The sequence below is a fragment of the Fragaria vesca genome, linkage group LG6, assembly GCF_000184155.1.
Source record: "Fragaria vesca subsp. vesca linkage group LG6, FraVesHawaii_1.0, whole genome shotgun sequence".
NCBI classification, from domain to species: Eukaryota; Viridiplantae; Streptophyta; class Magnoliopsida; order Rosales; family Rosaceae; genus Fragaria; species Fragaria vesca.
Genome location: NC_020496.1, coordinates 10,000,165 through 10,015,673, shown reverse-complemented (window position 1 = coordinate 10,015,673; position 15,509 = coordinate 10,000,165). Strand labels below are relative to the sequence as shown.

Genomic DNA, 15,509 nt, shown 5'->3' with positions numbered 1-15,509 from the left:
CCTTGTATTTTTTTCCCCCTTGTTCTTTTCTCTCTGTTTTGCCTAGCAAGTTTGTTGTGTTGCTTTTGTTTTGAATAACGTTGATCTTTGTCAGATTGGGGGGTTTCGTGGTCACATGGACACTTTTTCTAGCCTCGTGATGTACGTTTGTAATAGACATTGTGTATCTCGATCATTTGTTAGATGAATGGAAGATATGTTTAGGTTTTTTGGTCTAACTTGTGTTATAAGTAGAGATATCGGCTATGGATTGTACAGTAGTGTTCACATGGTAACATGCTAGTTACTGACTAAGAGAATGATAGTCAATCACATTTGAATGTAAATCCAATGATGAGAAGTATTATTTAAAGTTAAGTTATTTCAGTTTTTTATCTAACTAACGGTGGTTGATCATGAATTTTTGGTCAGTAACTGACTAGATGAACATGACTGATGAATTATATTGTTTCAATCTACTCCTAACAAATTTCTACGTATAATATAATGATTATAAAATATAAAAATTATAAAAGGAAAAAGGACACAACGCTTGTGCTTTATTTCGATGATCACCACGCTTGTACTTACATTTAGAGCCTAATACAAAATCCACCATGCTTGTACTTACATTTAGAGCCTAATACAAAATCCACTTTTGCACTTCTGATGTCTAGCAAAATCCATTTCTATCAAAAGCACTGAAACTCTGAAAGTCTAAACATAGCTCATGAATGTATCCGTCGAGAAAAAGGAAGAAAACAGAGCTCATGAAGTATGCTACCTCTAAACTCTAAGCAATGTGGTCCAAAAAAGTTGATAGGAACAATGACATTTTTTGTATAATTAGATTTGGACCCAGAATTGAGTTGAACACTGTTGATTTGTTGATCCCAACTTGCCCTAATATCAAGAAGGTTTTGGAAGGTACCTCTTGTCCTGTCCCTAACTCTGGCATCATTTCCATTGCTGGTATCTCAAGCTTTCATATCAAATTCTCAATTCCATTACTCTTCCAATACATCGATCCCTTTCAATGTTATGATTCTGTGAACCTAGGATTAAGTTCAGGCTTTGGTATTAAACAACTTTGTGGTCTCTAAGAGGCTATCATATTCATATCATATACAGTTGAGGTTCCCCATCACAGAGTCACAGGCGGTTGGAAAGGCATGATTTGAGGGTAGAGTATGGGAAGGCACCGACCGAGGTCAAGTGTCTAACACAAAATGAGTTTGTGTTTTAAACTACTTCCTTGATAGGATCAATTTTTCCATTTTGGCGGAACACCTCATATGCTGCCATAGATGGAACCTAGAAAGTCAAGGATTAATAGCTCCAAGTTCTAAAATGTAATCTATACAAAGTGTTAGTTCTAAGACCTTAAGTTTCACTATGAAAATTATCTATACTTTAACGTGAATTAACTTTAGATCTCTCTTCAATAGTAGTTAGATGATACTTTAATGATTGTCGTAACTTAAAATGATAACTTTTATAAGTATGTAACACTTGATTTGAGAGTTATTCTTAAAATAAAGTTGAGCTTCTTGATTAAGTGATGATGGCTAGTTAAGTATGTTTAGAACTAGTTTGGTTCCTTTCTACAATCCATTAAGATTTGTGAGCTTCCTTACTTCCTCTCATCAATCATTTAAATCTGAACAACCCCAATTCTTATATGTTTGCATGAACTAACTAATATGACTGATTAAGCATAAACAATAGCTTCTTTCTTTGTGTTCTTCTCACTAGGATAGCTCTACAAGTTGAGAAAGGATCAAACAAATGACAGACCAGAGTCGACAATGTCACCAGCTAAACCCTAAACCACCCAACACCAAGATTTAGCATTACAATACACACACACGCAGTGATCTCTTGGATAAGAACAATGGAGTAGTCGAATCTTTTACCTAAACCTTGGGGTCCAAGTCTTGAACATACCACATATGAACAGAATAGAAAAGGAGAGTTGGTGCAAACCAAAATGTGCTTACTTCTAAGTTCTAAAACAAGTTTTATAAAATCCCAACGTGCTCCCTACCATCAAAAATCTCTGAAAGTCGCATGATAGATTACATGTATTTTGCTTCTGATGTTTATTCAAGAATTTATTATCTTGTCTAAAATAGATCCCAAAAAGAAAGTGTCAAATGTTACAAAAATGGAATATATTAAATAAAGAAGGGGGTGTGTTTATGTGTTTTGTTCTATAAATTGCTGATGAGAATATACAAAGTCAAGTTGTTACAACTTAACAAGGGCCGGCAAGCTCTCGCTATCAGTATCAGTGTGTGTTGCTCGTGGTGGGTTCTGTAGCTTTTGGTTTATTTGAGACTTGGGAACGCTTGATTCTCTATTTTTTAGTGTTTGTGGATATTGCTCTCGCTTCTTCTTTCTCTTTTGAGTCTTTTGGTTCCTGCAAAGAGTGATTGGAGAAAGTAAAGACCATGGGTTGGATTCCATGTTCTGGTAATTCCAACAGTAGAGCAAAGAAGAACAAGAAGAAAAGAAAGAATTCCATAGAGCTGGAGGAGAGGCCATTTGACCAGATCAAACCCACTTCAGGTACTTACTGGTTTACATGTTTATGACATGAAAATTTGATTCTTTAGCTTTAATCCAACTTCAGCACAATGATCAATGTTTGTTTTGATAGCTTCTGGGTTTGGTTAGTGTTATTGGGTTTTGTTGGTAGTTCATCTGCGTTGGTTTACTTGGAGCAAAAATGAGTAATTTGGTCTGATATTTTAAGGTGCAGAGGTAAAAATTGGGGCTTTGATTGCTTGGTGATTGATCTTAATTGGTGTTCGTCATGCATGTTAGTTACTTTCAGGAGTACTTATTAGTTTAAGTTAAGTAGGTTTAAAGGGATTCTGTTAATGGTTTTGCATTTGCAATTAGATTTTCTGTACTAAGGTATATGGAGTATGAACTATGTGTATTTAATTACTTACGATCTCGGTGTACTTTGTGGGCATCTCTTTATAATTTTTGTTGCTGTTTTCTTGGTACAAATGCAGCATTCTACAATTCTACTCATGTTAATCCGTACTAAGCACTATTCATTTTTAGTTTCCTATTATGTTCTTTGTTGTCTTGCTGAGGTCTTGATAATTTTTATTTTGTTTCCCCATTGTGAACCAAATCCTAAACCTGCTCTTCCCCTGACTTCATATTCCAAAGATTCTTACTTTTGTGTCCATGTATGATTTTAGAATATTCAAAGACCAATTCCTCTTTGAGTGTCAAAGAGTCTTCGAAAGATGGGGAACACATATCAGCACAGACTTTTGTGTTCCGCGATTTGGCAGCTGCAACTAGAAATTTTAGAACAGAATGTCTTCTGGGGGAGGGAGGCTTTGGTCGAGTATATAAAGGACATCTGGAATGTATAAATCAGGTCAGTGATTGTTGTTGTTGTTGTTGTTGTTTTTGTTTTGTTTATTTTTTATTTTATATTTTATATTATTTCATTGAACAGAAAAAGATTGAATGTGTTTGATATAGTTGATCATGGAGTTTGATCCTTCTTGTCGTGTTTGGTGTAGGTAGTAGCTATCAAACAACTTGATCGTAATGGGTTGCAAGGGAACAGGGAATTTCTTGTCGAAGTGTTGATGTTAAGTCTGCTTCACCACCCTAACCTCGTTAATCTTCTTGGTTATTGTGCTGATGGAGATCAGAGGCTACTTGTTTATGAGTACATGCCCTTAGGATCTTTGGAGGATCATTTACATGGTATATGTTGCATTAGTTTCACATGCATCGTTTTCTTTGATATTCACCTAGTAAGATCTTTCTGGGATATTGGTTTAATAAGCTTGTTTCTGCAGATATGTCGCCTGGTAAGAGAAGACTTGATTGGAATACAAGAATGAAAATAGCTGCTGGGTCTGCAAAGGGACTGGAGTATTTACACGACAAAGCAAGTCCTCCTGTAATATACAGAGATTTGAAATGTTCCAACATATTGCTTAATGAAGGGTATCATCCCAAACTGTCTGATTTTGGCTTAGCCAAGCTTGGACCTGTTGGGGACAACACCCACGTTTCTACAAGGGTTATGGGCACCTACGGATATTGTGCTCCGGAGTATGCAATGACAGGCCAATTGACTCTTAAATCAGATGTTTATAGCTTTGGGGTAGTACTTTTGGAAATCATTACCGGAAGAAAGGCAATTGACAATTCTAGAGCAACAGGAGAGCAGAACTTGGTTGCATGGGTAAGAAATCTTGTTTGGTTTTCATGAGCTTTTTTATAGTTGTTGAAGTCTTGTTAAGTTGACTATTCTTTCTTCAAAAGCTGAAGTTCTTGGGTCATGCTGATCATGGAATTGAGATGTTATTTTGACATTTAACAAATGATATGACTTCTTGTATTCAGGCAAGACCTTTGTTTAAGGACCGAAAGAAATTTTCACAAATGGCAGACCCTGCGCTACAAGGTCAGTATCCCGCAAGGGGATTATACCAAGCTCTGGCTGTTGCGGCAATGTGTGTTCAGGAGCAGCCTAATATGCGGCCGGTTATAGCTGATGTCGTCACAGCTTTGACATACCTTGCTGCACAAAAGTATGATCCTGAAACACAGCCTCCCCAAAGCTCCCGCCTTGCCCCTTGTACTCCCCCTAGAAGCAAGCGGGACAGCGAAAGGAAAGCTCAATGGTGGTAGTGGGTATGAGCCTAGAAGATTGAATTCCTGATACTGCAAGTTGTTGGGTTTCCTGTGAATGCGGGTGATTGTTGATGTATACAAGGTATGGGATAATTTGTAGGGCTGATAGTTCTTAAAGCAGTTCCTGTGTTGTCAGCGATTAGTTGTGTACCATCACAGATAGAAAGTCCAAATTTTCATCTCCTCGTGTTGCATCAAGGAAAAGAAGAAAGCAAGAAAAAGAAAACAAGAAAAAAAAAAAATTATCTCCTCTGTTCATACTTATAGAACAGAAGCCTGTAATATCAGTGTGCCTTCTTACCTTGGGTTTATCATTAAGCAGCCAAGGGGTTCCCTTCAACCCTTTTTTTACCTCTCTTATTAAATATCTGGTTTGTTTCAACTTATCGCAGTTGTGTGAATGTGAGTTTAAATCTTGTCAATATCTGCATCCTTCTGCTGTAATTTTGCCTGCCAATATTGCTTCTGACTTGTGCTGTTGTATTCTCCATAGTACTTGTCCTTGACAGGGTTGCTGTGTCTTATATACCACTTGTTTATGTTAATTCAAGTTTCAATCTTGGCTTTGAAAATGTCCGGTCAAGTTAAACCCAACAAGTTTCTCTAATAAGAGAAAAAAGAAACCAAAATCATTTTGTGATCCCAAACTATAGAATGGAAAACGAACGAAAATGGCACCGGAACATAAAAAAGATGAAATAAAAATAAAAATACTCTTTCAACTTTCAACCATCTCTTAGATAAAGAATCTGAGCTTTTCTACACTGAAGTGAACCAGTTCCCAACTTAAAAGTCTATTCTAGTTTTCCCATCATAGTTTACATCAAACTCTCACCACCCGCAACCGACCAACACTGCACAAAATGTCATCCTCAGACCCAAAACCTGCTCCTCTTCCAGCAGATAACCCTGGAAGGTCTGCTCCTGACTCCCAAGGGGTCAGAAAGTACGACGCCTGAGACGTCAAGTCTCACGGCGTCGATGCTGCAGCAGCCAAGAAAAGGGCCAGTACTGCGCCCAGATGTGCTACCTTCACCCCCATCACCTCTTCCACCCCCGTCAACGACCACCGAAGGGTCTCTGCTACCAATCCACCTACTCCTGTTCACCATCGTGGCCCGAATATGTACATCCCCCAGCTTTGGGATGATGTATTATATCATGATCGCCATGCTAAACAAAGTTAGCTCCCTCCCTCCCCCCTTACGGAGACACTGGAGCCGTCTCTGATAGGATACCCCATGTATCCCTCATTGTCTACTCCATCCTGGCTTACGTTCAAGTCCTTCGAGCTCAACAAGCAGCCTGCAAGTTTAGGGATGGCCAGTCTATTCTTGGACCAATTCATGTCCAAATTCCCTCTGGAAAACATCGAGATTCCTGGTCCATTGATCCCCTTCTTCCGTTCACTTTTTGTTGCCTCTCCTGGCACTCACAGCTTTGAAGATGTGTTCCCCTTTATTCCTCCTTTCAAGTGCAATGGAGAGCGAGCATACACCATTGACTGGACAATCCCCTCGGCAGATCAACCATTCGAGGGCCTCGATATGATGCTGCCCAACATTCCATTGATGTGTGATCAATTTGCTCATCTTATAAACTATACTCTCACCGCTGTGGCTCCAGCTACTCGTCCCTATGACCAATATCAGCAGCTGAGAAATGTCTTTGGGCTCAACACCAATGCTGTCCACCCTGATGAACTTCAACCGCGTGTCACTCGCCTCAATGGCCTAGTAAATCGGTTTTCGAAATATATCCGGAGTGTGATCACCTACTTTCCCCGCCTTACAGCGTATGCTGCAATGCCTCATGCAGCCTGGGAAGATTGGTCTGATCCAACCAAGTTCTTTGGACTCCACCGAGACTCCAACTGGCTAAGCGTCTTCTTCATGTGCAATGCCTGCTTCACCAGACATTGGAAACAAAATTGCAGCATGCTGTCAATTTCTCCAGTCTCATCAAAAGCGGGACTGATTTTATTCAAGAGTGTTACCTACAGTCAAGCTCCTCCAGAGCCCGTCTTTGGAACCAACAACTTGAATTTGTCAACTCACCGCCTAGTATACAATACTGAGGCAACCACTGCCTGCCCCTACATTCTCACTGAAGATGCTCAGGTGGCTCAAGTCAACATTGCCTCGCTGCACACCTTCAACAATCAACAGCGCATCGGAGCAGTTAATGTCACCCGCTTTGGAGAATACTGGAACGTCAGTCCCCATGTATCCCGAACTGCCTGCGGCGACCTTACAGAGCAGTTCCAGACCGTCGCCTCCTCCACTGCCTACTTCCAAGAGTAGCTTGGAATAGTTTGATTTGTTTTCGGACACTCACTTTTGTGGTCTTCCTTTTCCGACCACTATTTTCCTGTGAGTTTACTTAATTTTTGTCCTGAATTAGTACTTTCTATTCCTAGTTGTATTAGTTTTAATTTTTGCTTTCTTGTATTTCAATTCCCATTCAAAATGTATCAAAAAAATCCAGCTGGTATCCCAAAACCTTATTTATGCGCAAGAAACTGCAGGAGAAACTGATCTATAAATTGTGTAAGTATGGATAAAACCGAGTACTATCTAGTCACTGAGAATGAGTGTCAATACTACAGAACAAAAGAAGTATAGCAAACTAACATGATTTACATTTTGACTGTCTAAGGGGTTTGATGAACCCACTTCTTGTAGGGCTCCCTTAGCCACCTTAACATAATTACAAAGATTATAGTGAGCAGAACAAAAACATACATGAATGTAGTGAAATACATGGGTATCACTTCCCCTCTACATGTTCCTGCACTTCCTCACCAGTTTTCTCCTGTGGAGTGGGAGCGGTGTTCTCTTGTGGAGTGGGAGCATTTTCCTCTCGTGGAGGTTGTTCATTGCTTGGTTTACTGTCATTGGATCTCTGAAAATTTTACAAAAAAAGACCAAAAGGAGGTTATGTCCATAGTATAGGCTAAAAGATCATAGCTATGGTAGTTTAGAGCAATGTGAAATGCCACTTCACTGTTAGTTTCTGGCAACTTTACTGTGAGTGCTTTAAAAAGGACAAAACTACTAGCATGAACTAGCAGCTGTCCTGATTTGAGGATGTAATATAGACTGGAATCATTGATATAAATTTCACACCACCAAGTGTTTCAGAGTACAAAGAATACACTTTAAACTGTATCTGAAGTGCAGTTGGCAATCATCGCGGAAGATGTAACAGTAAAGGGGTATCACAATACCTTCAGTCTATCACGCCAACCAAGTCCAAATGACAGAAGAGGTATCTTTTTTGTGAGGTTTCCCTGCGTTGAGTCTGGCACAGACCTACGAAGCATACTATCCCATTCTTGTATCATGTATTATACACTGATTGTAACTGCATAAACCATCATAAAATGAGTTCTAGAAACTCAGCGAGCAGAATTTCAAGTACCTTGGAGAAGATAAAGCTTTAGCTTGACCAGATTCATATTGCAATGTAGCCTCCAGCATTGATTCTGCCACTTTTACCCTCCTTTCCATCTCAGTAAGTGAAGACATAGCGTTGTCATAATTTTCCTGAATATGAGATATTGAATTAATAAACTCACTTGCAGACGAAGTATATAGGCATCCAGATAAAATTTGTGTTTTCAATAGGCCTTCATTTACTTCCTAAATGTTAGGAGATGGCCTCAAATAGGAAACACATATCCTGAAAACACAACGTATACCAGTTTAAGAGAAAAAAAGGAACCTGAAGCACACAAAGAGCATGTTTCTGTTTTATTGCTTCTTGCTCTGCACTTATTCTGGCACCTTCAGTTACCTTTTGTTCTTGCTCCACCAACTTCAATACCTAAAGATATAGGGGGAAAAAAAAAGAGATCATCTTCCCTCTCATTTACCCCAACCAAAGGAGAAAACACGAAGTAAATTTAAACCTTAATCACTGCAGCTTCTTGCTCTGTCTTGTCATTGAGGGATTGGCGTAGCTCAGCCACCTCGTGCTCCAACTTCTCAATCTGCAGGACCATGAACATCATCTCCAGCAATTTAGACGAGAGAAAAAAAAATTAACAATAATAAAGAAATCAACAATGTCACTATTTATCCTAATCATTGAGAAAATTATATCCAAGGGTCAAATTTGTGTCCAAATGGTGGTTTCTTTAAGGAGGTCATCCTTGCCCTTTTTGATTGATAAATCATGTGATTGAAAAGAAGTTATATAACCCTACATTTTTTCCATCAATTCACTATCAATTCAGCAGACAGTAACATTGATGTTGCAGAAATTATAATATGAGTAACATTGAAGATCATACAACAATTTCAGGGATATATTCTGCGCCTGGGAGGTGGTTGTACTGAGGAATCTGAATGCCTTAACATATCTTACCTTTGCAGAAGTGCACACAAAAAACATAAAGCATCCAATGAATTAGACATGATAGCGGGAGGTGGTTGCACTGAAGCTAGGAATCATCACCATATAACATAGAAAGAGGCAAACACAAAGCAACAAAAGCAGTTGGCTAAATCAATAATTAAATTACCCTTGCAGTTAATTCTCGTCGATTATCAAGCTTGACCATCTCCATAAGTGCCGTCTCCAACTCCTCGGATCTGGAAAAGAAAAAAAATAATAGCAAACAGAATTTCAGTGATTGTTTCCAGAAGTCAAAAAAGTAAGTATAAAATAATTATAATTCAGGCAAAATGTTATTATAGCTATAGAGTAATAACATGCATGAAATAGATGGCCATCTAGGCTTCTATGGACGTTATATGACCTTTTGATCTTTCATTCAAACCCCTATTGAGGCCATTACTGAATAGGTAGAGTTAGAAGGTCTGATCATGGAAGTTTCACATCATTGATGAACTCAAAAGAAACAAAATATCATACATCATGGAGAATAAAAGCATTGAACAAGGGAACACAAGGTGTGTTTCTATTTTCCAGAAATGAAAATGTTGAGGTAAACTCATGATCATACATTAACCTCGAAAGTGGATGCAGCGTGGATAGAGTAGACAATGCATGATAGGATTCCAACACAGTTGGAACCAGGCTCACAACTAAAGTGCGTCAATTTATCTCAAGACAAACAAACTTTTATTGGGAAAACTAACAAAACAGGTCACCATAAGTAGCTAGTAACCTGAGTAGAGCAGATCTTTTCTCCTCCAGCACCCTGCATAACTCAACCTTTAACAAATCCACCTGCACAGAAGCAGCAAAAGACTGAAACTTAAAAAAGAAGTTGGATATGGGTTTGCTCATATTGTTGCTATTTGCTGATTACAAGTAGAACAACTCAGTACTATTTTCCATAAATCAGAAGATTTAGTCCTATTATGTAAATGAGGAAAGTTTCCATTACGGTAGAAACATAGTAAACTAAACCAACAGAAACAGCAACCCACATCTAAGCCAACATGGACTTGCCTAGTATGTCAAATGATACTGCCCAAATTTAGTGATATATTCAAATAATTTCACATCGTTTTGGGGAGAAAAACGTTGAGAAAGAAAGCAACCTGGTCCTGAGGATCCGATAAGGAATCTAGTTCTGAAGAAAGAGACAAGCCATTAAGCATTTCATCTACATTACAGGAGTCAGATTTCGATTGAGATACATCTCCATTGGCGCTTTCTTCTTCAGTAGTACTTTTTTCTTCTTTTATAGTAGGATCATGCTTAAAACTGTACAGCTTAGATGATAGCCCTTTTGAATCCTTCCATTTCTTAGCCCTAGCTCTTTCCTCGACTACTTCTAATACAGTTGGCCGATGCTTATCTCTCAAATCTTTCAACTTAGTTTCATTTATAGCTAAAAATCCCATGCAAGCAGTCAAAACTAGCTGGCTGCTATCAAATGTGGAGCCAACAAGGGACTGCAACAAAGTAATAGCATCCCCTGCATCTTTAGTGGTGACTACAGCAGGACCTGCAGCCACATATGTAAAAAATGAAACTATATTGCTTTGGCTATTGAAAAACCAACAAAATCTTATTTTATAAAACTAATGAGTTTATAACACTACAGGAACATACCATGTAACTCCAATAAAGCTAGTGCTGTTCGAAACAGCATAACACGATTTCCTTCAAACAGAAGCACGTCCCAAACTCGAATAACTGAAGACCAAGGAGGGCAACAAGAAGGTAGGCAATATATAACAGAAAGACCTCAAAGTTAACCTCAAAACTCAACTATATTTATATAATAGAAAGTACAGGCCAGATTAATCTCACCACTTTCCCAAGGAATCATATTTACAAAAATGGAAAGAAACCAAGGTCCAATGATCCATGTCACCTGAACTCCCAAGTAATCCAGATGATTCGCTGCAATGAATGCTAGTCATAGTAAAAATAAGGTATGAAGGACCAGAATGTGATCCAATAATTGTAAATTAAAAGCATACGAACCCAATTTTGGGAACTTTTCTCGCGCTAAGTCCTCAAAAACAAGCTGGTCCACCTGATAAACAGAACAACTACTTCCAATGTAATTTTCATAGAAGAGATTGCTCACTTATTATACAACATAAGCTTAGGTTCGACTATTAGGGAACTACTGGTAACCTAACAGCTTGCATGGTTTACCTTCATGAATTCTCAAGGACTCGAAACTTTGAAACCATACCTGTGATTCTATCATTTCTTCAGTATAATAGCCACCGAAGTAGTCGTCGATTATACCCACAAAAGTCCTACATGAAGGTTCATAAGAAGAAACTAATTTATACCAGGAGCCAGGTTGGTTTAAAACATTTCTGTACAAGTTGGTGAAACTTACCTGTTCTAATGTTCAAAGTTAACTATAAATTACTGAAACAAACACACACACGCGCGTGCAAGCACACACATAAGAAAAAAAAGTGTCATCCACGAAGAAATCACACATATATGCTCCATGGACAGCTGATGTACAATTCACAAGTATTATTAAACAATTTCTCTACAGAATAAGTAGAGGGAGGACCATTTTGCTATATAAAAGATAAAGTACAATTAGAAGAGAGGTAGAAGGATATGATCTCTTAGGACTTACCAAAAAGCATTTTCCTCAGGCATCAGAAGTAGTAATAGCCCTGCAAAGAAATTCATTGCCTGCATATATTTTCATACCAGAATAATAATAAAATAGACGAAAACAGTAATACATCCAAGATATAAATGAATGGACTGGCCAGAGAAAAAGAAGAAAGAAATGATTTTCCTTGCAAGGACTGAAATGTTTACTGAAACAAATTTATAACAAAATGCCGAATATCCCTGGTTACCTGACAGTACCCAACAGAGGGATTATGTCTAGCATAAGCTAAAAGCAAACGCCTCAATGAATTCCGACCATTCTCATCTAATGCAGGATGTCCTGGAAAGGTACGTGGTATGTCCTGCATTAGTATACAAACAATTTAGTTTAGGGAGAAACCCAGATTGCAATATGAAGCAAAAGAAGCAGCACCTACGAATTGAAACGATAAAGTCCAAGGCACATGCATCTAATGACCTTCTCAATCTGCTTTCTCCATTTTCTGAAAGCACCACCTGCAATATCATTATCCATGCTATCGCCAGTATTTGTTTCTTCAGCCAGCAGGTCATAATAATATTTCTCCACCCGACGAGCCTTCACACCTACAAAAGCTTGCCATACCTGCAAAGTATAAAGAGCTAGAAAATATTGAATTTCCTCTCAAAAAAGTAAATTGTTTGTATCGGTTGAAAATATTTCTTTGTCAATGAAATCAAGTTGAAAAAATCGGTTTTACCTCTCCCCTGAGATCCCTTGGAACTCCTCCATAAACAAGGGACTCCAGTTCTTGTTTCCAAGGAAAGAAAGGTTCTGGATGGATCCCATTAGCCACATCCTCTTTTGTCTGATCAGCTGGCACACTGTTACAGACACCATCATCCACAACCTCTTCTTCCCCAGAAGATTTCATGCCATCAGATACCCCATTACTTGCAGAACTTGATCCACTGGAGACATCAAGAAAAAGGTCTTCCTCTTGACCATCCTCACAAGCCTCCTGTGAAGGAACTTCTTCTATTGATGAAAGATGGTCTGTATCCACAATTATCTGCTCATCTTTCATAGGAGGATGGCCTTTATCCACAATTATCTGCTCATCTTTCATAGGAATATAGTCTTTATCCACAACTATCCGCTTATCATTCATATTCTTTTGTTTCCTAACACGAATACTCATCATATATTCAATGGAACTAAGGGATGGCCTAATGGAAGTCCATGTTTGGAATTTACTTGTTTCTTTTGGAAGTTGAACCTCCTTCTTGAAATCTCTTTCTGATGAACTTTTGGAAATAGATTTCCGACTACTTTTGACATTCCCTTCCTCACCACTCTCAGAAGCTATCTCTGCTTTCTGCTCAGTAGGTTCAGCTTGAAGTTCCTCTCTATGTGCCTTCTGCTCTGTGGCTACTGCTGGCAATTCATCTAAATGTGCCTTCTCAAGAGAGCACGGCTGAGAAGATTTTTCTACATGTTCAAGAAAGTTCTTCCATTTATGTGATCGTTCACCTTCCTCCTCCTGATACCATAAAGTTATCACTAAACTGAACAGTCAAATTTTACTTACTTCACTCCATTGGGTGTTTCAACAAAAGAAGTTCTAGAACATAGACATTTGCAAAGTCTCCATTTATTTTAAAACTATAACAAAGTGGAAACCAATTTTCATGTCACTTAAGTTTCCTATAAAGCTCAATGTCTAGCTTCAATACTAAACACAAGTTTCAGCACAATATACCTCCTACAATTGTCACATATAAAATATCAGTTTAAACTTTAAAGTCGAAGTAAGAGCTTTCTGTACTCCCTGCGCATTGAATTCAGGCCTGGTTGATAGTATGATACAAAGGTTGAAGTAATTCCAAAACAATCTCAAAGTCATTTGAATAACAGAGAAGATGGTCATAAGTCATAACATGTGCCTCTAATATTCTTCTATCAAGGTAGGACAGACAGAACAGATTATATATGATTTACCTGGTAAATATGAGCGTGTTCTTTATATGTTTGTATATATTGAGGTCTCAAAGCAAACCCATAGGTGTCCCTGTTGACAACAGATCTCTATGAGACATGAAAGCGTAACCATCACAAAAAAAGGGAAAAAAAAGAACTAAAACAAAAAAGAAACTATGATTTCACAACAAGAAAACAACCAAAAGCAGCATGAACATGAAATAAAAAAAAAAAATCGCCAACAAGAAGAGCAACAAGGATCAGAACTTCAAAATTAAGAAGCATAAACCGGAAAGGAACAGAAAACAAGAACAAAGATTTGCTTAATCAAAATCATTCAAATGTGAACTCCGAAAAATAAGTTGCTGAACTTTGCAGACCTGGAATCAGCCTCCAAAGTGCGCTTACTCAAGAAGGACAACAACATGCTTCACAAAGAGTTTCAATTCTACTTCCCATAGCTCTCATTTTCTCTACAACCGATCTCAGAATTCTAAACCTCGCGCCACATTACAAACTCAAAATCAAACATAAACCATCTACATTACCCTCTGGAACGAAACCTAACCCTAATTTACCTTAACCCTAACTTGAATTCTATAGATTAATTTAAAGAACCAAGATCAACAGAGAATCGATCTAGCTACAATATCCAAATGAAACAGATGATTTTGGATGAGACATGACTCGGTCACTCTCTGTTCCGGAGTATCAGCAAAGAAGGATCAGAGTGACTCAAACACAACACATATATTTCCATCATAGAAAGTCCGAGGATTCAGGTTTACCTAGACACGTTGCGAGGAAGAAAGAAGGTATAATACAGTGCGTGAGGGTGTAGGGTTTACCTCCTGGGCTTATGAGTGTGGCGGACATTGAAGCGCTCTACCGGCATCGTAGAATGAGAGAGAGATTAGGGTACGAGGCGTTTGATTCGGAGAGTGTAGTGATCTGGTGTCCAATTTGATCCCTGTGAAACTGAAGCGTTTTTTTCTGTGGGAGCGCTCCGCCACTGAGGGCCGCCATGTGTAAGTTTCAAAGGTTGAAACTGCCCGTTTCGATGGTCACGTGAGCTTTTAGCGGGGATTGGAGGGAAACACGTGAGAGCAGAAAAAGAACGAACGTATTGGGTTTTAAGCCCACCATATTAGCATCGGTGTGTGGTACATTTGTTAGTATCGCTAGAAAGAAGGTCTTTTTAGTAAGGACTTTTAAGTTGAGGACTTGGTGAGAACTTTTCGGTTTATAGTTTAAAAGACTTAATTTTCGATCACATTTTGACATCTTATCCGTTCAGTTTTTAGGTTTATATGAGTAAATCATTTCTACAAATTTTCACCCAAATTGGTGTTCGTTAAGATAACAAACTAGATCAAATTATTGGACGAACCAAATCTGTCAAATATGAACCGTTCAAGTTTATAACTGATAAATTACACTTATGAATGTCTTAACAAGTTTCAATATAGCTGAAAATTTAAAGAAATGATCTACTCATAAATACCTATAAATTGAACAGTCAAGATGTAGATATAAGATCGAAAGGTGGGATAAGCCGAAAAGTCCTCAACTTAAGGGTCCTCACTAGAAGGGCTCCCAGTATTGCTATTATTTTTTCTTTTTCTTTTTCTTTTCAGATGTAGGGTTTATGGTCTATAGTTTAACGAGTTGTTATTCTCCTTTCACTCTTTTGGCCCCGTTTGGTTGGCTCACCATGATATAGGAAATGAATTAATTTGGTTTTTCCATTCCAAGGGGGTATTTTTTTTCTTTCAAATGTAGGGTTTATAGTCTATAGTTTAACGAGTTGTTATTCTCCTTTCACTCTTTCGGCCCCGTTTGGTTGGCAGGAAACCATGATATAGGA

General features: G+C 38.3%; 2 protein-coding genes across 2 annotated transcripts; one reads left to right on the top strand and one right to left on the bottom strand.

The window, feature by feature from the left end:
* The first annotated feature begins 2,148 nt into the window (after positions 1–2,148).
* Positions 2,149–4,439, top strand: LOC101295729 (serine/threonine-protein kinase PBS1-like). Its single transcript, XM_004302783.1, has 4 exons — positions 2,149–2,550; positions 3,201–3,385; positions 3,534–3,723; positions 3,819–4,439. The coding sequence occupies exons 1-4, from the start codon at positions 2,433–2,435 to the stop codon at positions 4,235–4,237; spliced, it is 912 nt and encodes a 303-aa protein (XP_004302831.1). The 5' UTR covers positions 2,149–2,432; the 3' UTR covers positions 4,238–4,439.
* On the bottom strand, positions 4,280–14,069 carry LOC101303255 (the record flags this gene model as incomplete). The annotated part of the gene is made up of 17 exons (XM_004305195.1): positions 14,023–14,069; positions 13,664–13,733; positions 12,423–13,205; positions 12,161–12,307; positions 11,931–12,044; positions 11,699–11,757; positions 11,291–11,357; positions 11,074–11,125; positions 10,897–10,989; positions 10,696–10,779; positions 10,179–10,588; positions 9,800–9,861; positions 9,191–9,260; positions 8,576–8,656; positions 8,389–8,490; positions 8,086–8,210; positions 4,280–4,298 (listed from the first exon to the last, which is right to left on the bottom strand). Coding segments are annotated over exons 1-17 (2,385 nt in total), but the record flags the coding sequence as incomplete, so codon positions are not given.
* Between the last annotated feature and the right edge of the window lie 1,440 nt (positions 14,070–15,509).